This window comes from Quercus robur, chromosome 2 (assembly GCF_932294415.1).
Source record: "Quercus robur chromosome 2, dhQueRobu3.1, whole genome shotgun sequence".
In the NCBI taxonomy this organism is placed as follows: Eukaryota; Viridiplantae; Streptophyta; class Magnoliopsida; order Fagales; family Fagaceae; genus Quercus; species Quercus robur.
In genome coordinates, this window is record NC_065535.1 from 83,225,113 (window position 1) to 83,247,600 (window position 22,488).

At 34.0% G+C, this 22,488-nt stretch overlaps 3 protein-coding genes across 6 annotated transcripts; all 3 read left to right on the top strand.

Moving 5' to 3' along the window:
• Window positions 1-2,663: 2,663 nt before the first annotated feature.
• Window positions 2,664-6,713, top strand: LOC126715394 (uncharacterized). Of its 2 annotated transcripts, none has more exons than XM_050415975.1 (3): window positions 2,664-2,823; window positions 5,103-5,259; window positions 6,309-6,713. In XM_050415975.1, the coding sequence occupies exons 2-3, from the start codon at window positions 5,108-5,110 to the stop codon at window positions 6,454-6,456; spliced, it is 300 nt and encodes a 99-aa protein (XP_050271932.1). In that variant the 5' UTR covers window positions 2,664-2,823; window positions 5,103-5,107; the 3' UTR covers window positions 6,457-6,713. The 2 variants fall into 2 exon arrangements, with proteins under 2 accessions (XP_050271932.1, XP_050271933.1); XM_050415976.1 differs by having other exon boundaries at window positions 2,667-2,823; window positions 5,085-5,259.
• A 5,698-nt stretch (window positions 6,714-12,411) lies between these two features.
• LOC126715396 (probable carboxylesterase 15) lies at window positions 12,412-13,842 on the top strand. Its single transcript, XM_050415977.1, has one exon. It carries the CDS (start codon window positions 12,550-12,552, stop codon window positions 13,567-13,569), a length of 1,020 nt encoding a protein of 339 aa, XP_050271934.1. The 5' UTR covers window positions 12,412-12,549; the 3' UTR covers window positions 13,570-13,842.
• A 2,752-nt stretch (window positions 13,843-16,594) lies between these two features.
• LOC126715397 (uncharacterized) lies at window positions 16,595-21,123 on the top strand. 3 transcript variants are annotated; one of them, XM_050415979.1, is made up of 5 exons: window positions 16,595-16,889; window positions 18,403-18,805; window positions 19,212-19,302; window positions 20,624-20,690; window positions 20,790-21,123. In XM_050415979.1, the coding sequence occupies exons 2-5, from the start codon at window positions 18,631-18,633 to the stop codon at window positions 20,841-20,843; spliced, it is 387 nt and encodes a 128-aa protein (XP_050271936.1). In that variant the 5' UTR covers window positions 16,595-16,889; window positions 18,403-18,630; the 3' UTR covers window positions 20,844-21,123. The 3 variants fall into 3 exon arrangements, with proteins under 3 accessions (XP_050271936.1, XP_050271937.1, XP_050271935.1); XM_050415980.1 differs by having other exon boundaries at window positions 16,596-16,889; window positions 18,544-18,805; XM_050415978.1 differs by having other exon boundaries at window positions 16,600-16,889; window positions 18,549-18,805.
• The last annotated feature ends 1,365 nt before the right edge of the window (window positions 21,124-22,488 follow it).

Sequence of the window (22,488 nt, forward strand, 5' to 3'; positions counted from 1 at the left end):
ATGAAAAAAGCCACGTTGTATCAAAAAAATTATCTACCACGTTTCTATTTTGAAAAAAAAAAAAAAAACCTTAACACGTTTGAATTTCACTCCCACATTTTACTCCTAACAAATTGTTTGAATTCCACTCTCCCATGTTTTACTCCTAAGAAACTGCTTTACTATCAAATTTAAAAATTTTAACTTCTCTTTAACTTCTTTTGCTTATCCAGTTTTTATTTTATTTTATTTAAGTTTCATGTTATATCCTCCTTCCTTTTCATCTTCATCTTCTTCTTCTTCTGGATATATCAAAAAAAAAAAAAAAAAAAAAAAAAAAAAAAAAAACCGAATAGAATATTACTACACTAGAATAACAAAAGACTTCATTACTTGACTTCCAAGATTATCCGGATAAGTATATAAGAAAATATTATTCTTTTACTTATAATGTTTTTTAGTTTTCTATTTCTTACATTCAATTGATGCTTTAAAATATTGTATCTGTTTTTGCTCTCAACGTGTCTTCTCTTGAGTTCCATTCATTGTTATCCAATTTTTAATGCCTCGGGTTGCAACCATTGTCATAGAGAATATATGGTGAGTAGGGTTTCTTTTTTATTTATGTTGTAATAAATTTATTTTAGAATTTTTTTGAACAAAAATGTAAATGGATTTAATCTCAATTGCAAGCTAGGCAAGACCACGTGTGGTGCTATTAGCAAACTGTGGAATCCAATATGCAGAGCATTCCTCAAAATCCCATTAATTCTTTGATTTCATAAGAAAATCAATGGAACTCAATGGATGGTTGTGCCACTTGATCATTCCTTTGCTTGCACAATTTATTTGGTTTTATTTCGGATTGAACATTTGCATCTTTGCCCTCTATTCTACAACACCATTTTGTGCTTTGTGTGGAGCCCAGGTCTTACCATTTTTTTTTTCTTGCAGATGTTATGTACATGTGCAAAGAACATGAGGATATTAGCAAGATGGGAGAACAATTGACTATCCTGGCTTTTGATCTAAGAGAGATGTATTTTTTTTAAAGTAAATATTATGTATTGTAAGTAGCTGACTTTTTTTTTACCATTTATTCATTTTATTGAGAAACTACCTTTTGATTGTGGACTTAGTAGAGGGCACAAACAAATTTTTGAAATCATTTTGTTTACATTTTACTAACTGAATGGCATATACCATTTTGTTTGATTATTTTCTTTCTTTCATTTTAGAATTCTTTTCATTTTTTATGTTGCATTATATTCTTCATTTTTTATTTTTTATATTATTCCCTTTTTAATTTTTTTTTTTTTATTTTTTGTCATTTGAGAGTGCAAGTTAGCTAAGAGTGATATAGATAATTCTGAGTATAATTTAGTAACCATTAAATTTGATTATCCAAACATTTTAGTAGGGAGATTGTGAAAAAGAAAAATATAAGGCGGATCAAAATTTTAGTAACAAATAAATTTTATGAAGCTTTAAAAAAAAAAATTCCAAACAAAATGACTACAAACATATCAAAAGGAAAAACATTTTAGGTGGGTTTGTGGGAGACATGTAACGATAGTATAGGAAACCCACACATAATGTAGGAGAGAGGTTTCATGAGAATCTCTTTTAAGATAACTTTCCTCTTTTCTTATTTATTCATTACATATAACCTTACAAAATTTATTAGCAAAAAACTAGCCTCTGAGCACGCGCTCACGCGCGTGCTCAGAGGCTCTTCTATTTTTTGGGTAAGGGTTAATTTAGAGCATTTATTATAATTTGGGATTACTACATTTTCCAATCACAAAAAAAACTTAGGGGTGTGATGAGTGTCATGTGTGGAGAAATAATTTTCCAATCACAATAATTTTTCATCACAAAAAAATCTAGAGGTGTGATTGGAAAATTATTTCTCCACACATGACACTCATCACACCCCTAGGTTTTTTTTTGTGATTGGAAAATGTAGTAATCCCAAATTATAATAAATGCTCTAAATTAACCCTTACCCAAAAAATAGAAGAGCCTCTGAGCACGCGCGTGAGCGCGTGCTCAGAGGCTAGTTATTAATAACAAATTTATCCATTGATCCTTTTTGAGACTCAATTAATTTTTCTTCTTTTTTTAAGTTTTTCATATCCAAATATATATTTTCTAGTAGACATTTCTAATTAAACAATATATTTATAAAGACTAAAATAAAAAAATAACTTTCAAGTGTAGAGCAAATGAGAAATAGAACTTGATTTATATAAAAAGTATTGTTATAGTTTCACTGAATAATAACAAGTTTTTAGCAATCTCAAGCTACATAAATTGAAAAAAAAAAAAAGCACAAGCATAACAAAAATTTAAGCACAGTCATAACACTGACACAAGACTTATTAATAAGGCCCACCCACCAAAAAAATAAAAAATAAAAAATAAACAGACAAACAAAAAACAAATCCTATCTATAACTAAAAAAAAAAAAAAATGCAGACTTTAAAAAATAATAATAATATAAAAAAATAACAACAAAAAAAAAAAAAACCTTGAAGGCCCAAACTTAACGCCCAGTCCAGGGAGGGTCCAGGCAGCCATAATGATAAACTGATAAGTGACAAACAAAGTTACAAAACCAGCCAGGGAGGGCCCAAACAAACAAAGTTATCTTAAGTTCTTAACAAATAAAATGCAGTGCCCTGTGCCCAAATATTTATAATTTTTATACCTGATTCCTGAGGTGAGGTGAGCAGTTGAGACTTGAGAGAGGCGGAGAGCAGAGAATCAGAGAGAGGCTGAGGCGGTTCAGCTGGAGACTGGAGACTAGAGAGAGGCGGAGAGCAGAGAGTAGAGAGAAAGGTAAAATTTTTAGGGTTTTGATTTGTGATTGTTTTGTGGTTAATCTCTTAGATCGGATTTGTAGTTTATCTGGTTGATTTTTGGTCAATGATTTTGTTTAGAACCAATGTTTAATAGGATTTACCAAAATTTTTGTTTTTTTTGGTTAAAAGGATGTGCCAGATTATTTTTGTAATTCATTTGAAACCCCCTTCCACTTGGGGGCCTTAGGCAATTGCCTAACTCGCCTAAGGGAAGGGCCGGCCCTGATTGTCACTGTATCTTATTATGTAAGTTCAATCTTGAATGAGAGTTTTAGTTATGGTTTAATTAATCACTCTGGTGCAAGAATTATAACATATATAATAGTATAATGCAATTTTTTGTGTGTGCTGGAAATGAATGTTTATAATTTTAAGAGAATGTGTGCTTGTTTATTTGCAAGAAAGAAATTTTGGCATTGGGTCAAAGTTAGGTTCAAACAATTCTATAGGTGCACTACATTAGGTTCCCCAATTAAATTCATTTGCATAATTGTATTGTATTGAATTTAATTGTCCTTGGAAAAGTTGACACTATTTATGCTTCATTCGTCAATGTAACCATGTATTTGAATTTAATTGGGGAATCTAATGTACTACACCTAAGGAATTGTTCCTAAGCTTTACCCGTATGTATTATTATCCTTTTATTTTTTTTTTGGAAAAGTAAGGTCTTAAACTCTCTTTTTTCCCATAGCATAACCGCCCACATCACATTCTGAGAAGCATAGTCAGCACTCAGCACCCTTGCCAGACTCTTGTTTGGTTATTGCTAGGCATGTACATGGCGCATGTTTCCCCTTGGATGTTGATGATTTTAGGATTGTTAAATGTATTTGTTATAGGTGTTTAAAGACTGTTTTAAACTTTCCTCTCTTCGCTGTAAGTAAAGAGACTCGAGTTTTAAGAAAAGAATGACATTGTTAGACATCCTGTTGGACTAGGCTTTTTTCAATGTAGGTGATTGATATGAATGTACTCCGCCTGCCAGGGCCAAAGCTACCATGTTCAGGCTAGGATCCCCAAAAAGTTTCAAAATCCCATTATTTGGTCTTTGTATACATAAGAGCACTCACATCTGTCTGTGCATAATAGAAAAAAGATGCAAGATTTACACAATTTAGCCAAAAACTAACCTACATCAGAGAGTGCAAAAGTGTGTAAATATACACATTAGCTACAGTAAACGTGTATATTTACACGGTTACTGTAGCTGTGTATTTATATTTTATTAATATTCTGTTTTTGGTTTTACTTTTCTCTCTCCTCTAAGCAAACCGAGTCTCTCTCTATCCTTGTCTCTGTTCTCTCTTGCTTCTCTTCTCCCTCATTGGTGATCAAGGTCTGGGAGAGCTTGGGCTCATTTGGATTTTCTGGTGGTGGTAAGGAGGTTGTCGAGTAAGGATGGGTGCAGATTTGTTTTGGGTAAGGCCAGATATGGGTTTCTTTTGGTGGTTTTGGAAGTTTCGTTGAGATTCATTGACGGCTGTGTTTGCAACGGTGGAGGAACAATGGTGGCTGATTGATTTTCTGTTTGGGATTGATTGGTGGTAGGATGGCTGATTTTGGGTTTCTCTTAGCTTTGTGGGTTGCATGTTTATAGCTATGAATTTTCTAGGTTGCAGGTTTATGGTTATGAATTTTCTGGGTTTATGGGTATGAAATTTTCTAAGTTTATGGGTTGCAACGATTTTCTAGGTTTATGGGATTGCTATAATTTTTTTTTTTTTTTTTTTTTTTGGGGAATTTTCTGGGTTGTTTATATGATGTTGAGTCTCTGTTACTATAAGATAGAGATTCTAGAGATAGGAAGAGAGAGAGCGGAAAAGGATTGAAGGAAAAGAGATAGGAAGAGAGAGAGAGATAGCAGGTTGAAGGAAATAATAAAAAAATATAGAAGAATGAATATTTTTTTGAATAAATTTGTAGAATAGATAATCTGATGTGGGTGTTTTGTAAAAGTGATTGTTTAAAATAGAAAAAGTAGGTTCTTTTTGTAAAATAGACAGTAATTTTTACACCTGCTAGTGCAATTGCTAAGGCCACTTTTTTGAATTTGTTTCCATGCTCCCTTTCTTACTCCTGTGTACTAGTAAGGGCTTCTATGCTTTGATGGTCTTTGGTAGCATAGTTGTTGAAATATAGTTTGAATGCGTGCTAGTATATAATAGAAATTGAATTTATCTTGTAACTCTAAATTAATAATTTTGAGTGTCGTATTCATGCATTAAAACTGGACAGTGTGTTCCTGATCTGCAGAAGCCATGAAGGTGCGATCATCTGTGAAGAAGATGTGCGAGTTCTGTAAGACGATTAAACGTCGTGGTCGAGTTTACGTCATATGTTCGGCCAATCCCAAACATAAGCAACGACAGGGCATGTCAACATTTGCATATGAAGGCCCAACTCCTCCTATGTATGTGCTTTTTCATGTATTCTTTTCCCATTATTTTCTTAAATATTCTGTGTTATGCGTACACGTGTTATGACTTATGGGTCAACCAATGGGTTCATACTTTGATTTAGCTTGAATTATGTGCATCACCAAATATAAGTTAGATTCCAGACTGTCCATTCCCTTTATAAAAATGGCATCCCAAAGGCTTTGATGACATTGAATCCCCATCAGTTTTGCTGGTAGCCATCTTACCTGATCCGGAATGATGGTTAAGGCTAGCTTTTTAATGTTTTATTGATGACAATTTGGTTACTTATTTTCAAGCCCATACTTGAAAAAGAGGAGAGGGGAAAAAATGAAAAAGACCCTCCTAAAAGTCATTTTCAAGTCCATATCTCTACAGGGTTGGGAACAGTTCTTTACGCTCTTTTGTGGTAGCCATCTCTTGTTGAGACCCTTTTATTTTTTTGGAGACTTGAGAGAGCTTGAGCAATTTTGATTGATTAGTGCCTACTTAAAATGTAGAGGACATGACAGTTTTAAATACTTACATATATCGTTGATGTTATCAAATCTAAGATGATAGCTGATGACCTGTTTTGAGGGGGGGAAGAATTCTTCATGAGTTCTTGCTAAAAGTGTAAGGTGATCTGGATGCATGAATCAATAATTTTCTGCTTATTCTTGATTTTTTCGTGAGGCATGCATGTTTGTGTTTTCCTTAGTCCAGAAGAATTCTATCTACATTTGGTTATTTTTGCAGACAGTATCTACTTCTTTTTGTCATTTTGTTTACCAAATTATTCTCAACGGTTTTTGGTTTTTGAGAAAGTCCAAATCTAAAGTTCTCTACCCCTCCCTCTTCAACACGTACATATAGACACAAGCACATGATAATATAAAAGCCTTTCCCACTTTGCTTGTTGGAATGAAGCTGCCCACCCAGTTGGATAGGTTTGTCAAATGAACTCCTGTACTTACTCATATAATGCAGATCCCAGTTAAAGAATCTTTTCTTGGAGCAGCAATGGAATATCCAGTAATATATTTGTTGGTTTTATTCTCAGATATTCAGAAACAAGTGCTAAACTAGAGATTATACCTGTTCACCAACGACCTGGTTTGGCTTCTCTCATTCCCAAAAAGGTGGAACCTTCAATAATGTTTGGCTGGAGTGCGGGCCTTGCATCCATTCTATTCAAAAAGGTGAATTAGCATCCCTCCTGTTTAGAAGGGTGAGAATGAAATGGGACAGAGGTGAAGTTTGATAATTTACTTGGAACTGTTTAAGCCTTGATGAATTTTGTTGCCGTGCTACATTGTCCATTATGTCATCTTGCAATGCTATGTTTTTATTTCATTTACTCTCTCTCTCTCTCTCTCAATAGCGGGAACTGGGAAGGATTGTTGAAAAAAAAGAGTAAAAATAAGATACAAGATTGCCTTGAGTACAGATAACAAATGTTTTTCAATTCGTGGGACTTTGAAATTTTGAAAGATTTGGGATGTTGGAAAGGCTTCCTTTTTTTCCCCCATCTTGCTATACTTTGAAGCGCAATTTAGTGCTGAAATCTATGTAACTTGAAAAGATATTAAGGATAGGGTTTACAAGTTAGATTTGGAAGTCTAAGAGCCTTGTAGCTCTCCTGACACTTCCTAGTGTTACGGAGATGTATATGGTTCAAATCTCTCATTTTTCATTGTAATTGTTGAATTATCAAAAAAAGAAGAATTTAGATTTGGAATGCATGATCATGGATAAGAAATATAAGTAGGCTTTAGTAGCTTTCCCAGCTAGGAAATGTGTCTACCCCTAGAAAAAAAAGGACCCTGGAATACCAAATTCTTTAAAATTTTTATAACTCATTCTTTCCTGGCCATTCTGTTAAGAATGCTTTAGAGTTCTAAGTTAATTTTCCATGAAGTTCTTAGAACACTATACATTTTTTTGTAAATGACAAAATTTGGCTACAAACTTAGTTGTAGCTATAACTTCCACTAAAAAAATTAATATAGTTATATATTTTGAAAATCTAATTGTTGGATTACATGGTTTTATGTTGTTAACATACATATAAAATTTAATGTAAATTGGATGTTATTTATTATTTGATTTATAAACTTATTTTTTATGCATAATTTTAGATTACAAACACTTGAAATTTAAATATTTGATTAATGACATAGTTATTAATCTTTGATCCTCTGGAAATTTTGCAAATATGTAGGATATAAGAAAAAAAAATGTAATCCAATGGTGGATTTGTTAAAATTCACATACAATAAAAAGATACCAAGTTTGTAACCAGCCAAATTTTGTAATTTTGCAAAATGAGTTCCAAAAAATGGGTTGGGATTTGTCTTTTATCAACATTTAGAATAAATATTGGCCAACATTATTTTGATATCTATGTAAATGTTGATAATGTAGCAAAAACTTAATCCACTTGTTTACAATTTGTTAAGAAAGAAGAAACTAAGGTACAATTGAAAACGGTGGTGTTTTCATACTTGCCAAAGATAAGTGAGTAATGTTACAACTATAAACAATTTTACAACATTTTTTCAAATTGTTGATGTGGCTAATTTTTTATTGGTTTTCATCTAGACTAGCCATTAACATCACTTTTTCATTTATCAATAATCACTCACTGTATTTACAGTTTGTACAATTTTTTATAAAAAAATTTGTATCTCTGACATTACTCAAGATAAGTAGCAACATGACCAACTTTTTTTTTTTTTTTTTTTGAGAAAGCAGCCCACAAGTGAGGGCCGAATTTATTCATGAATAAGATCAAGATCATGGTTGATAACATCCACAATGTCAGGAGGAATTTCCTCCATCCATACTAACAGAGGATTAAAAAATTATCTTCGAGCTAAGCGGTGAGCCACACTATTACCCATATGCTTAATATGATGAAAGGAAATGCTACTATTACCCATACGCTTAAATGAGTCCGCTTATGATACAAACAATACGGCATCCTTTTTTGTTTCACTAGAAGTAGTTGCAGTAAAGAAACCGTTTTTTCATTCTTCATCAAAAAAAGTAAAGAAACCGTTTTCTTGCTATACTAAAAGTAGTTGCAGTAAAGAAACGGCGTCGCCTATTATAAGTGGGGTGTGCTGTTCATTAACAGACTAGACGCATGTTGTACATATAAAGCAGAGTATGTTGTAAATTTGTAATTAATTTGTATTTTACTTTTCATTTTTATACACTTGGATATAATAAAGATCAGAGCTTTATTAGATGGTTCTTCTTGTATTTTACACAATTGATTGATATGATTTCAAAATATCTTCACGTTGGTTTTAGAAAAATGTTGGATGAGCCCAAAAAAAAAAGTGTGATGGAACCTCCTATTGGTTTCATGTACCAAAATTTTTGATTTTGAAGTATAGATTCCGGTGGTTTATTATTAACGTTCATTCTTTCTACACGTTCAGTTGTGTTGCTGCTTTGTTGAGAAATTGAGATATATAATTGGTTCCAACTTCCAAGCTCTATAAGAAGCTCGAACACACTTTTAGATTGAAATTTCCATTATGTTCAATTATGTATCAAATACAACGAAAAATAAGATTAATAAATACCTGCCAACGTTGTTTTGTTAAATTATGTATTCAACATTTGTTTAGATGCTATAAAATGACACGACACATTGGGCCAGCACTAAACATTTTCAGATTTGTCATTGTACAACCATGTTTAGTTGCCTTGCCATCACTGTTTTGCTTTATCCTAGAATTCTATCTTTGACAATTTTTGCCACAATTATCTAACGTAGTAGATTGTCGTTTTTACATAGACCTACTATTTTTTCTCTATTACTTACCGTTTGTCAGATAGTTGTGGAAAAAGTTGTGATTCTAAAATTTTGAGAAAATTTACCATTCTTTTAATTCCCTCACCCCACCTCCAAATTCGCATTAAGCATGTCTTTGCTAAGGCTATTGGATAATTTGGATTTGCAATTCATACTGATTTTCAATTTTGTTAGGTTGTCACCAAAACACATGCTTAAGTTTAATAAATTATTGTTGCCCAAGAAAAAAAGGAAAAAAAAGACTGCAGGTGTGTAGCATTCACATCCGAGTTCGTAAAAAAAAATATATTTTACACTTTAAAAGATTATTTTATCTATTTTACCAACTCATTTAACAATATATTCAACTTCTCAATTCTTATTTTTATATATAACCCAATAAAAATAATATAAAAGCCAAAATGCAAAACTCACCCTCTAAGTTTTATCATTTTTCATTTCAGTCTTATAAATTTGGATTTTGTTATTTCAGTTCTCTAAGTTTCATTTCTTCCTAATTAAGTCCTCTATTAATGTGCCATTAGTTTCTACCATTAACTTAATTTTTTTATATTTAATTTTAATTTTTATATTTATTTCTTAATTTTAGAAAAAATGTTTATGGGGCCAGAGAACTTACGACCCGGCCCACTTTCCACTAGGGCCCAAGGCCCGTGCCGAGGAGGGTACTTGCCGAGGATGAGTAGGGAAAGATCAAATAGCCTAGAGACACAGCCGAGGATGACCCTGTCCTCGGCATCCCAAGACTTCAAAGGGAAGAGCGACATGTCGTCAAAGACAGCCTCTAAAAGGTTCTCAAAAGAAGAAATGAGTAGAATGGGACCCACATGGGGGGTACGGAATGGAGGTGGTTCAAGGTAAATACGTCTCCTCTGCATTGAATGCACTCACAAACGTCTTAGCCATATTAATGAGAAAAGACGCCTGAACAGTGTGACTTCGGTTAGCGCAACTAACAAAAAGCAGGGGGAGGCGGCTGATGGGACAGGTATTTGAATAGGAACCTGCCTGATAAACAGGTGGAGGGTCAGGATCAACCGAGAAGGGCTATATAATGTGAAAACTTGTGCGTTAAAAAAGGGGGCTTCCAGACCAGGGAGTCCTAAAAAATGGGAGAATAATAAGGAGATGAAGCTCCTTGGACGAGGTTTAAGGACCGGAGCCACCCATAACGTACCAGAATAGATTATTATTATACACGTCAGGTTCATCCTTGTGCAAATCGCTATGGTAGCCCTGATTAACCATCGTCCAGTGACCAAGGCCTAGCCTTTCAAACCCACGCTTTACAAATTATATTGTTTGGGCCCCTAACGTGCGAACCCAATATCATTTTGGGGTCATTACAAATTGAGTCCTTACAATGTTAATTAAAAAAAATAGAGAAAGCCAATTAGAGGAACATTCCTCCCACACTTGAACAACAAAAATGAAACCCCACCCCGATTTGATAAATTGAGAATGAGAAAGAGAAAGAAGGGAAAAGAGGGAGAAAGAAATGAAAAAACAGTGAAACAGTGAGAAAGTGAGAACGTGAATATAGAGAGAGAATAAGAAAGTGAGAGAAAGTGTGGGAAAATTTTACTGTGAGAGAGTGAGAGAGATGTGACTACTTCTTCAAAGTAGATCTTGATTCTTTGTGGCCAGTCCTCATATGAGTTTTGTGAGCTCTCCCATTTTGGCTTCTGGGTTTTGAAAAATTCAAATTTTGAATTAAAATTATATTTCTTTGTGGTTAGGTTGGAACCGTGTACTTGAGTTTCTCAATATTGAATCTGGGTTTTGTAGAATTGTAAAAAATGTTAAGGTTTTAAGGGACTGGTTCTTGTATAGTGGACTTTGTGTGCTTTGTTTTAATGGAGTTGTTTGTGTACTCGTGGTTGAATTATGTATGCTTGAGAGGTAAACATGGCTCCATTAATGGATTTTTGTAGTTAGCCAAAAAAAGAGTTAAAAAGAAGGGCAATCCTAGTAGTAGTAAGATTCTACCTTTCGGTTAAAAAAAAAAAAAAATAGTAAATAGTAACCATGTAGAACCACAATTACTCTATATTAGAGGGTGAGTTTTACATTTTAGCCTAATATAAACTACTCTTCTCTCTCTCTCTCTCTCTCTCTCTCCAATATGGGAATAAAAAATATTGTTTAATTTTTAGCAACTTATTACGGAGAGCATTTAGCATTGGGGGTTGTAAACCCCCCCCCCCCCCCCCCAAATTGCAATTTTTACATCCCAAAAACATTTAAAAAAAAAAAAACCCACTTTATTCTCTCTCTCTCGTATTTATTTTATTAGTTAGTTTATATCATTTTATTAGGTTGTATATAAAAATAAGAACTGAGATGTTAAGTGTATTGTTAAATGCGATGGTAAAATAAATAAAGTAGTGTTTTAGAGTGTAAAATATGTATATTTTTACAAAACCAAATGTGAATGCTTTAAAGTTGGTATTGATACCAACTTACTATAGCAAATTGGTATAATTTTTTACATATAGCAACTCGGATGTTGCATGTTTTTAAGGGTTTGGGTTGTAAAATAGCAATTTGGAAGGGGGGGTTTACACCCCAATACTCTAAGAGCACTAGCATCTTAGGATGCAAAAAAAGAAAAAAAAGAAATAAAAAAAAGAAATTATATTCTCAAACACCACTTTATGTATTTTACCAACTCATTTTACAACTCACCCAACATCTCAGTTCTTATTTTTACATACAACCAAATAAAATAATATAAACTACCTAATAAAGTAATATAAAATAGGAGAGAGATGCGAATCATGCGATTTTTTAAAAATTTATTTGGGAAGACAGAATAAAATATTATATAATAAGTATACAAACTCACAACCTATTTACCAATTTACTGTTCATTGTTGCTAAAAAAATTTAGCAATAGCAACCCGGATAAAATTAGTTTTTGGGGCATTCGGATGTAAAATAGCAATTGAAAGATTTGTACACTCTCAATGCTAAATATTAGCTTTAAAACATGTGAGAGTAACGACTCAAAGAAGGCCGCTTATTTATTTATTTATTATTCAAGTATTCACTATTTATATACATTCAACTCTTAACAACTTTTGATTCCAAAAAAAAAAAAAATCCCTAGAATAGACTCACACTAAAAACAGTGTCAAGTTATTACCTTTTAGATCACACGGCATACTTTCTTTTGGGGCTGAATTTCCTGATGAAGTATGCCGTGTGATCTAAAAGGTAATAACTTGACACTGTTTTTAGTGTGAGTCTATTCTAGGGATTTTTTTTTTTTTTTTTTTTACGTGTAAAAACATCAAAACATGATGATTTTCCACTGAGAAAACTTTTCCATGGAAAATTTTTTTCCACAAATTAATTTACTACTCAAATATGTCCGACAAGTCTCCTCTGTACTGTTGAAGTCGTTAGATAGAGAAATCCGAATTTGTGGTTCATACTCAAAGAGTAACAACATCTAGCTAAGGTTGCCATGGCTTCCCACAAGAAGATTGTTGAAGAGGTATCAGGCTGGTTACGTGTTTTTGATGATGGCACAGTGGACCGCACCTGGACGGGTCCACCAGAGGCAGAGTTCTTGATGAAACCAGTTCCACCTCATGAAGAATTCATTGAAGGGGTTGCAACTCGTGACGTGACCATCAATCCAAACACTGGGCTGGCTGTTCGGATTTACATTCCAGAGAAGAACACAGATGGCCAGATCAATAATAAGAATAAGCTTCCTCTCGTACTTCATTTTCATGGTGGTGGCTTTTCCATTAGCCAAGCTAATTGGTACATGTACTATCACTTTTATGCACGGCTTGTGCGCACAACTTGTGCTGTTTGTGTTTCTGTCTACCTTCCTCTAGCTCCTGAACATAAGCTCCCAGCTGCATGTGATGAAGCTTATGCTGCGTTCCTTTGGCTTTCTGCTGTGGCTCGTGGTGACTCATCGGAATCGTGGCTCGAGACTTGTTCTGATTTCGGACGAGTTTTTCTTATTGGGGATAGCATGGGTGGGAACCTTGTTCATCACATAGCGGCTCGAGCTGGATCTATTGATATCCAACCAATGCAGTTATTAGGTGGTATAGCATTACATCCGGACTTTCAACGAGCTGAGCCAAGTAAGTCATTTTTAGAAATGCCAGAAACACCCTTGCTAACTCGTGACATGGTAAATAAATTCATGTCCTTAGCATTGCCTATTGGTAGTACTAAGGACCACCCAATAACGTGCCCAATGGGCCCACTAGCACCACTGCTCGCAACCCTCAAGCTACCGCCAATGTTGGTGGTGGTGGCAGAGAACGACTTGCTTCGTGACTCGGAACTTGAGTACTGTGAGGCCATGAAAGAGGCCAAAAAGGATGTGGAGGTTTTGATTAATCATGGTATGGGACATAGCTTCTATTTTGATAAGTTAGCCATTGACATGGACCCGAAGACAGCAACTCAAGTCGATAAGCTATTTGAGGAAATTACAAACTTTATTAACAAGCATTAAGGCTCAAGGTCGTTACTTATGTGGGATTAAGATTGTGAACTTGTCATTTCTGATCTTTGCTTTTATTAGAATAAACATAGCCTTTTGAGGAACCCTCTTAGTGGAAATAGACCTCCTAAGTTTAAAGTGAGTGTTGGTAAGTGATTGATTCCTTAACTAGAGGGTACTGCATTCGCTATGATGTTGCCAGCTTTTTATTTTTGGTTCTGTATGAATAATCAGGGCATGCTATTCAGTGTAATTGTCTGCTATTTATTGTAATTGCTTGCTTCCGTTTGTTGTTGTTCTAATTTGGTTTTTGCACATAAATATATATGGAAAATTTATGCTTAAAGCCCAAACACATATGCATCGGATTAAACTCATATGGTTATATATGCTAAATAACACTAAAATTGTGAGTCTAACTCATGATTTAGTGTTATTTAACACGTGTGTATACACACTAGTGTGTAATAAGTTTTACCCTCATACTTATTATAAATACAAAATGTCGATAGCGTATTTTATTCGCTTTCAATTTTTGTGAAAATAGCTCGATTTTAACTTGAATGTCTCGAAATGGCGTTTTTCTTAATATCATAAATAAATTGGAGTTAACCAAACTTAAGAGGGTGTGCGATATTATTATACTCCTGAAGTATTATGCAATTTAAATATTGTTGATACCCATTTTCGCGACACATTTCGTAAAAGCCCAATTCAAACAAGCCAGACTTCCTTGTGGGCTCAATTCATGTATTATATTTTATTTTATTCTTTTAAGCATGGCCCAAGCCCATGCAACTTATGGGGAAATTGAGAAAGTGTGGTTTGGAGAAGGTTTAATTCTTTCAGATCTTTTGCATGAGCCCAGCCCATGCGTGCTACCAAGTGGGTAAGGGACATTGGTAGTACCTCAGGCTCATGGAGGATGTTTTGTACCCAAAATTTTCACCTCAAAAGAGTTTTTATGCTTTGGGTGACTGTGATCCAAAGTTTTTGCCCTAACCTAATTTTGCTACCATATTTTCTTTTCCACCCAAAAAACACAACTGACCCTAAACTAATTAGCTAGCCTATCGTAGCCAAATGCAGCTGTCAAAAGCCTACAATGACAAGGAAAGAATACCTAATGGAGTCAGCCACTTTATTTCCAAAATCATGTAAAAAGCAAGCCAATTCTCTTACCCAATTAAAGCAAATCTGACCATAACCTCTTTGATTAAGACCTTGGGGTTCAAAGCTTCTTCTATGAAACAAAAACCAGTCACTTAGAGCACCCTAAGTTCAATACAAAATGCCCCAATCATATTCAAAATGGAGTAGTCACGTTTCATTCACATACCTGAAACTTCAGAGCAAAACCCCATTCAGCCAGTCAACAATCTCACAATTCCGAAACTTGGGGGTGGAAATATGGGTATAGGGGAACCTTCCCTCTCTTTCTCACAACCTCTCTCAATTCCCTCTCCTAGGTGACTGTGGGTCGAAATTTCAGACCTGTTATGTTTTTATGGTTTTCTGCACTTTTGTTATAAGCATTTTGATTCTCTCTTGTCAAAGCACCATTAGCTTTTTGTTAATTATACATTTGGAATTTTGGACTTGATTCTCCACCAATAAACACTTCTAAAGAACCCAAGGGAAGATTTGGGCCGTTTTCGCATTTTCGGCCCTTGTTGCAAAACGTCCCCAACAAATATCAACTGCAATAGATTGATTATGTTGGGGGAAAAAACTATTACCATAAGACTATGCTTTGAATTCCACCAATGAAAGTATAATAATAATAATAATAATAATAATAATAATAATAATAATATTCCTAGTTTCATCTAGTGCTCACCACGAACTTATGCAAAATTATGGGCACCTATGATAAATTATTAGTCTTTAGCTTTTAACTTTTTCTTATTTTTTTATAAAATTTTTATAGTACTTTCAGCAAAACATCAATTAACTTATTTTATTTAGTTTTTATCTATATTGCTTTCAGCAAAAAAAACTAATACAGATATTAAAAAAGTTTGTAGTTGTAAAGACTATTAGTAAATTTCAATTTTTTTTTTGGTGTGTGTGTGTGAATAATTTCAAATGATCTCAAAAGTCAAAACATCAATTATGGACATACGCAATTTATTCACCAGAACAGTTATATTATGTTTAGCACATTCGTCCCATTAGCCTATTTGATATCATTACCACCATAATCATGCTATTCATCATTATTCACAAGTAGCTCCTTCACCACTCTACTTTAACCTTTTAATGTTTCCAATTTTTTCATTACACTCGTTAATATAATTTTACTTGTACATAAGAAAAGTTTATTTATAAATGTCTGCTAATTTCTCTTATCAGAATCATGTAGCTTAGTAATATTGCTCGATTTTCCTATTGAAAAAAAGAAACTTGTGCTCAATTCCTTCCTCCTCCACTAATTGTTAATATATACACATACATGTTTAAGTCTATGGTGCCTTTGTCACATGAGACAGGAAGGGAGACAAAAAATACTCTACATAGCCAAATGGAAACACAAAATTTGCACGTGTGTAGCTCAAAAAATATTGAGTATTCTCAAATTAATTATTTAATTTAATGTAGACCAATTTTTTTTTTTTAAATACTAAATATTTTAATACACACATACAAGGAGAGATGAGAGAAAGGAGAAGGTTTTAAAGAAACTAATAGTAGTGTATATCCAAAAAGACCTTAATGTAGACCAAACTGATTTAACAAATTGATGATGAAATAAAATTCCCTATGCTTGATTTTATTTTTTATTTTTTTTATTTTATGTTTAAGTCCAATATGACAAAAAAAAAATTTTGAAAACAGTGACCCTCCATTATTAGTGTTACTGTTATGTCACTAATCAAAAGTGGGGCCAGTAGGGAAGTGGAGCCAGTGGGAATCAATAAGAAGAAGAAAAGAAGGCCCAATACATCATTTAAAGTGAAAACCAAAAAGACCCAATAAGATTCTCAGAATCAAATCCACTACACGTTTCTGCTCAGCCAAGCTAAAGCTTTTTCATTTTCAACAGTGTTTTACTTGACCCGATAACAAATAATAATAAAATACTCAAACAAAATAAAAAGCTTTACCCATTTTTAAAAAATATTTTCTCTATTTCTCTTCACTACCATTTTGAAACCCTAAAATTCTCATCTGGATTTTGAATTCCCATCTATCAATTTTCTCGGAATCCATGTCCCAATCTTGAATATTTTTAATTTTTATTATTATTATTATTTTTTTTGGGTTTCGATTATGGTAACACTAAACAGTTCGATCAGTTCTTGGCTTCGTCACTTCCTCGCTTACATGGGGTAAGTCTTTGATTTCGAGCCCTAATTCTTCATTTTTTTTTTTTTATTCCACTTGGACTCGATTCTGTGAAAAAAAAAAAACAAATGGGTCTGGGTTTTTTTTTTTTTTTTTTGTTTTCCAAAGCAAGAAAAGTAATTTTAGTTAAAGTTGTTCTTACTTGTAATTTAATTTTTGAGACTGTCGGTTGACTTGTTTGGATGTTATGGTATTGCTGATTATAGAAATATTTCTGACCCCTCAAAGAAAAATTGATTATACAAATATTATCCTTTTTAGTCAAAACCTGTAACCAACCAGGTTCTACTTTGAGAACTAATTGCCACTAATATTATTCTGATTTGTGTGTGCGTGCGTGCATTTATCTTCTTTGGTAGATTGACTAAATGGGTAGGATTTGATTTTGATAGAAATGATGTGGGAGTTGATTAAGCAGTTTTGGTAACGGAAAAGGGTAAGAGGTTTTTTGGTTTGTTATGTTTGGTTGGGTGTGTGAGTGTGGGTTTGATTCCTATCCTATGAGACCTCGGAATCTTTGTACTGGTAATGACAGATTGAAGACAGTGGTGCCGTTAATTTACACAGCATTAGCATGGTGGGTTGGGATTGCAGAAGCGGGATTTGTATGCATCTCTGTCCGGCACAGAGATACTAACTGTTGGGCCACAACCTTAGCATTCAAGTTATCTGTAGTAAACCTTTTTCCAACTCCGATAAGTCCCACCCGTATCACATTTTCAGTGAAAATGATGAGGACATCAAGATTGGGAACAATTGTGTGTGCACGCTATAAAATCCTCACTTTTATATTTTTGTTTATGTCTTTTGTGTGGTATTTTCTCTTTGTTAATTTTGTCTCAAACTACTCTGGAATGTTTTCTCATGTTAAGGTTTCAGAATCAGGGCCTTTTCCAGTTTCCACCCATTGCTGAAGCAATTTGATTCTAATATCTTCATCACTGTCTTACACTCTTACTAGTTATCAATCTGTTTTAATGTTTCGGTGATTTCCTTTGTACTTTATTACTGTGCCTGAGGTTTCATTATGCAAACTGGAAACGAAATGAATCAATTGAGTGCGCATTATGTCATCGATCATGACATGGAGAGTAAATGAGTCCATTGAAATTAACATAGGTATTGATGTAATGAATTTCTCATCTTGAACGGGCAATTGGAGCCAGAACTAAAAGAAAATGAATTTACATGTAAAGACCCATTTGAAACTAAATCACACATTCAATTTTTGTAGAGTATCCAAACATTTCCTATTTATAGTGCCTTGACACTTTAAAGGAAAAATATCTAGTTATTCTTTTGCATTTTAACTATTGGTGTCCGTTTCTATCTAGGAAAATGATTGAGAAACTGCACCAGGATGTACTTTTCATCTAGTGTCCTTGATAATTATGAATCAAGTTGGATAGTCTTTTTATCACATTGTTGATGCAGTAACAGACTGTATCTTACTTTGCAACTATTGTACTTAACTAACATATTCTTTCTCCTAAACAGGAAAGGAAAAAGGAAAATAAAATGTTGATGACTACTGCATTTACTGGTTTAAGTGCTGACACTTACTGATTTGGCCTTAATTCTGTACTATCTTGGTTGCTGCTATTTATTATATATGTGGTTTAACTTGGTTTATAACAGAACAGTGGTTGTTTTGGATGCTGCACTAAACCCACGCCAATTATTGCTGTTGATGAGCCCTCAAAGGGACTAAAAATTCAAGGGCGAATGGTGAGAAAACCTAGCATATCAGATGATTTTTGGAGTACCAGCACATGTGATCTGGAGAACAGCACTGTTCAATCTCAAAGAAGCATATCATCTATCAGCACGTTAAACCAGGCCCTCAGTTTTGGCAGTGGCAGTGCTAGCATGAACAGCCAGTCTGACTTTGTAAATCATGGTAAGTTTTCTTCATATGTTATTCTTTATTTTCTGCTTGTGTTCTGCGAGGTAGAGGAAGGCCTAAACTAACATTGGGGTTGAAGTAGTAAAAATGACATGTTAATTAAAGAGGTAACAGAAAGTGTAATTTAGGATAGGATAGAACACAGAGAAGAATAGATGTGTTCAACCCGATATAGTCTGCTGAGGATCTATAGTCGACCGCAAAATCTTGGGACTGAGGTTTTGTTGTTGTTGTAGTACTAAGAAAGTATGGTTGTTCTTATATGCTGCTATCATTAAGGTTTTTTGGCTAGCTTTGTTCATGGTTATGGGTTTATGGCTTGTACTTCATTGATGCCAGATTTAGTGCAATGCTACGTTGTGAGACTATGTCATGAAACATGTACATTTTTCAATTGCAGGTCTTCTTCTCTGGAATCAAACCAGGCTTCAATGGATTGGAAGTAGCAGGCCTAGGAATCAAACTCAACAAAGTCAGGAACCCAGATTAAGGTGAGTTACTTCATACTTGTGCCTTTTATGAAGAATTCATTGATTGAAATCCTGCAGCAATCATCTATTAAGTTTATAGACTTAAGAGGCAAAATTTGCTTAATAGTACTTTTTTAGGAAAAAATTGGGTGAATATCATATGTTTGAAGTTTTTTAGTTAGTTAGACTGTTTTTTGTAAGTCGAGTTTGGCAAACTCGAGTTCGGGCTAGAAGTTGAGTTTGACAAACTCAACTTCCAAGCAATATTGATGCATTCTGCTTGGTCCTGCTTGGAAGTCGACTTTGTCCAGCCCAAACTCGACTTCCAAAAACAGTCTAACTTACTAAATAACTTCTTTCGTGTACTACTTTCCTAAAATTTTTCTAAAAACATACTATTTGGCAAATTTTGCCGACTTAAGAAGGGAGTGCTTATTGTGGTGCTCTCTTTTATGGTTTTTGATAACATAGTCAGTAACTGTCGATTTAAGCATTACTGCATGCATTATTTGCGATCGTTAGGAAATTAATAGTGATCAGTGAGAAAAGTGCCTTTGAAATCTGATTATGAAGGGAGAAAGGTGTTCACCAAACCGCACAAACCGCAAAAATCGCACCAAAACCGCCCGCAAAATAGCATAATCGCATCGCACCGCAAATAATAATGCATCGCACCGCATCGTGGAGTGTAGTTTGCAATTTTATAATAAGAAAACCACACAAATCGCACCACACCGCACCCTCTCTATATATTAATATATTTATTTTTTTAATATTAAATATATTATTAATTAATTGTTTAATAACCCTAGTTTTCAAAAAAAAAAAAATTAATAATCCTTACAAGTGTTGATTAGGAAAGCCAACCCAAAATAAAGAAAAACTAACTCAATATTTTAAAACTTTGCCCAAAACAAAAGGGAAAATCCGTTTTTTGCTAAGTAGGAAAAACCTAAAATTTGAAATATATATTGGTTTTAAATTGCATCTTATACACCGCACTGCACAAGTGACCACAAAAATGAGGTGCAGTGCAGATATGATTTTCGTTAACTCTAAACAGCATCGCACCACACTGCATTGCACATGTGACCGCAAAAATGAGATGTAATGTAGTTATAATTTTGCCTAAACTGCATCACAAAGTGTAATGCTAAAAATGACCCAAAACCGCACCGCATCGCACCGCAAACACCCCTAGGAGAAATCATACAAAGGGATAAATTATAAACACACATAACTGTAAGGAATAAATTATTACATGATGAGTTATTCTTTGTTCCACACTCTGTGAGCTATAATCCCCCAAAATTTATGTTTGTTTCACTTATTGTCTTTGCAGTTGGAATGCGTCTTACGAAAATTTGCTTGGGACCAAACAGCCTTTCCCCCACCCTATGCCTCTTTCTGTAAGTCTGCTATGTAATTTGGTAATCTTGCTTTATGTTGTTGGAATTTTATGCTAATTACACAGTTTGCTATTTGTGTTTTAAACTTTTAATTGATAGGAAATGGTAGAATTTCTAGTGGAGGTCTGGGAGCAGGAAGGGCTGTATGATTGAGGAAGTATATCATACCAAGATCCCACTGTGTCCTTTTTAACTCTTAAAGAGTCTTTTGTGTATAGTTGGGGGCAAAGGAGGAAGAAAAAGAATGAGCAAATTTGTCTATCTCAATTGTAATACTACACACTAATGACAATCCTTTTTTTTTTTTTTCTTTTTCTTTTTTAATCTATTTCCATTTTCTCCTGTACATGACCCTCTACTATATTCAAACCGAATACAGATGCAAATATGTAGATAACACTGAACTTGATGTTTTCTTTTCTTTTCCTTTCCATTTTGGCGGGCTGATTAACTTTTTCTTCTTGCTCTTATCCCTTTTTTTTCCTCCTCATACTATTGTTTATGCATTATGTTATTGAGTTGTATATCTTTACCTTTCTTTAGTCGGTCATTAAACAAAAAGTAAAAGGTATTAGTGCATGCACCCTCAGAAGAAACATTGCAATTGATACATTTCTCGCCCGCTATATTGACTAGACTAGTAAAGGCACAACTGGACATCAATTGTCAACTAGGGTGACTGAATTGAACACGGCCAAGCCTTGGTGAAGAAGGATAGGCTTATTTGCAATTTGCCAATATTTTAGAGGTACTTTGAATCATAAGCAGTGGGCTTGTGATTCATGTACAAGGACTTTGGTACATACGGTTCAAATATGTTAGGTCAGTGGTTGTGGTTGTTGAAACGGCAGGGTTGGTCTTTGTGTATACCTTTCCAAATGCTGGAGGGAATGCACGAAATTTCTACCATTTGACTACTTGCAAGAATGTTGGATATACCAATCGTCTTTGGGAGTCAAAAGCTCTGAATTTTAAAGATGCATATTTTGCTTAGACTGAATTGTATTTCACACATTTACGTTATCAAGGGTCAGATTCAAAGACGTTTGTAGGATTTTCTTGTCTCAATGCTAGGTAGCAAGTGCTATGGCCTATGGGACTTATATTTATCACAGAGAGAGAGAGAGAGAGAGAGAGACCTGCAGTTATTGACTGTTGAACGTGAACCGTGGGTCACCTCTAATAATGATACCTCCTGATTCAGTGTAACATTTAGGTGGTTGGTTGGGGCCAAACACTATTCATGATGGCAAAATTATGCTCTTGTTTTAGCACATATTGGCAAGTGTCATCCATACCACACGTCTGCTGAGGGGTCTAGAGACTAGAAGACTTAGGATGCAAAGAATCAATTATTCACCAAAATGAATCTTGATCAAATAATTGTCTAAGATCTCATGCATTACAATTTTTTTTTTTACTTCCTCTTTTTAAAGTCATATATCTGACTCAGTAATAGCCAATGCAATCCGTTTGTTTTCTTAATTCGTTTTATACTTTTATGTTTGTCCACTTTCAACTCATTCCCGCACCAAATTAGTGCCACCCATGCATATTTAAAAAAATTAACCTTATTAAAAAAAAAAAAAAAAGACAAAACATATTTTAAAAACTAACCATATTAACTTCAAAAAAAAAAAAAACCATATTTAATTTTTTTTTTTTTAATAAAAAAGACAACATATCTTTGATACTTTTTTTTTTTATGAGACATATCTTTGATACTGTGTTAAAGGACTTGCGCCTTTATATCTCTAGCACACCCAAAAAAAACTAAAGGTGGAGACTTGAAGACAAC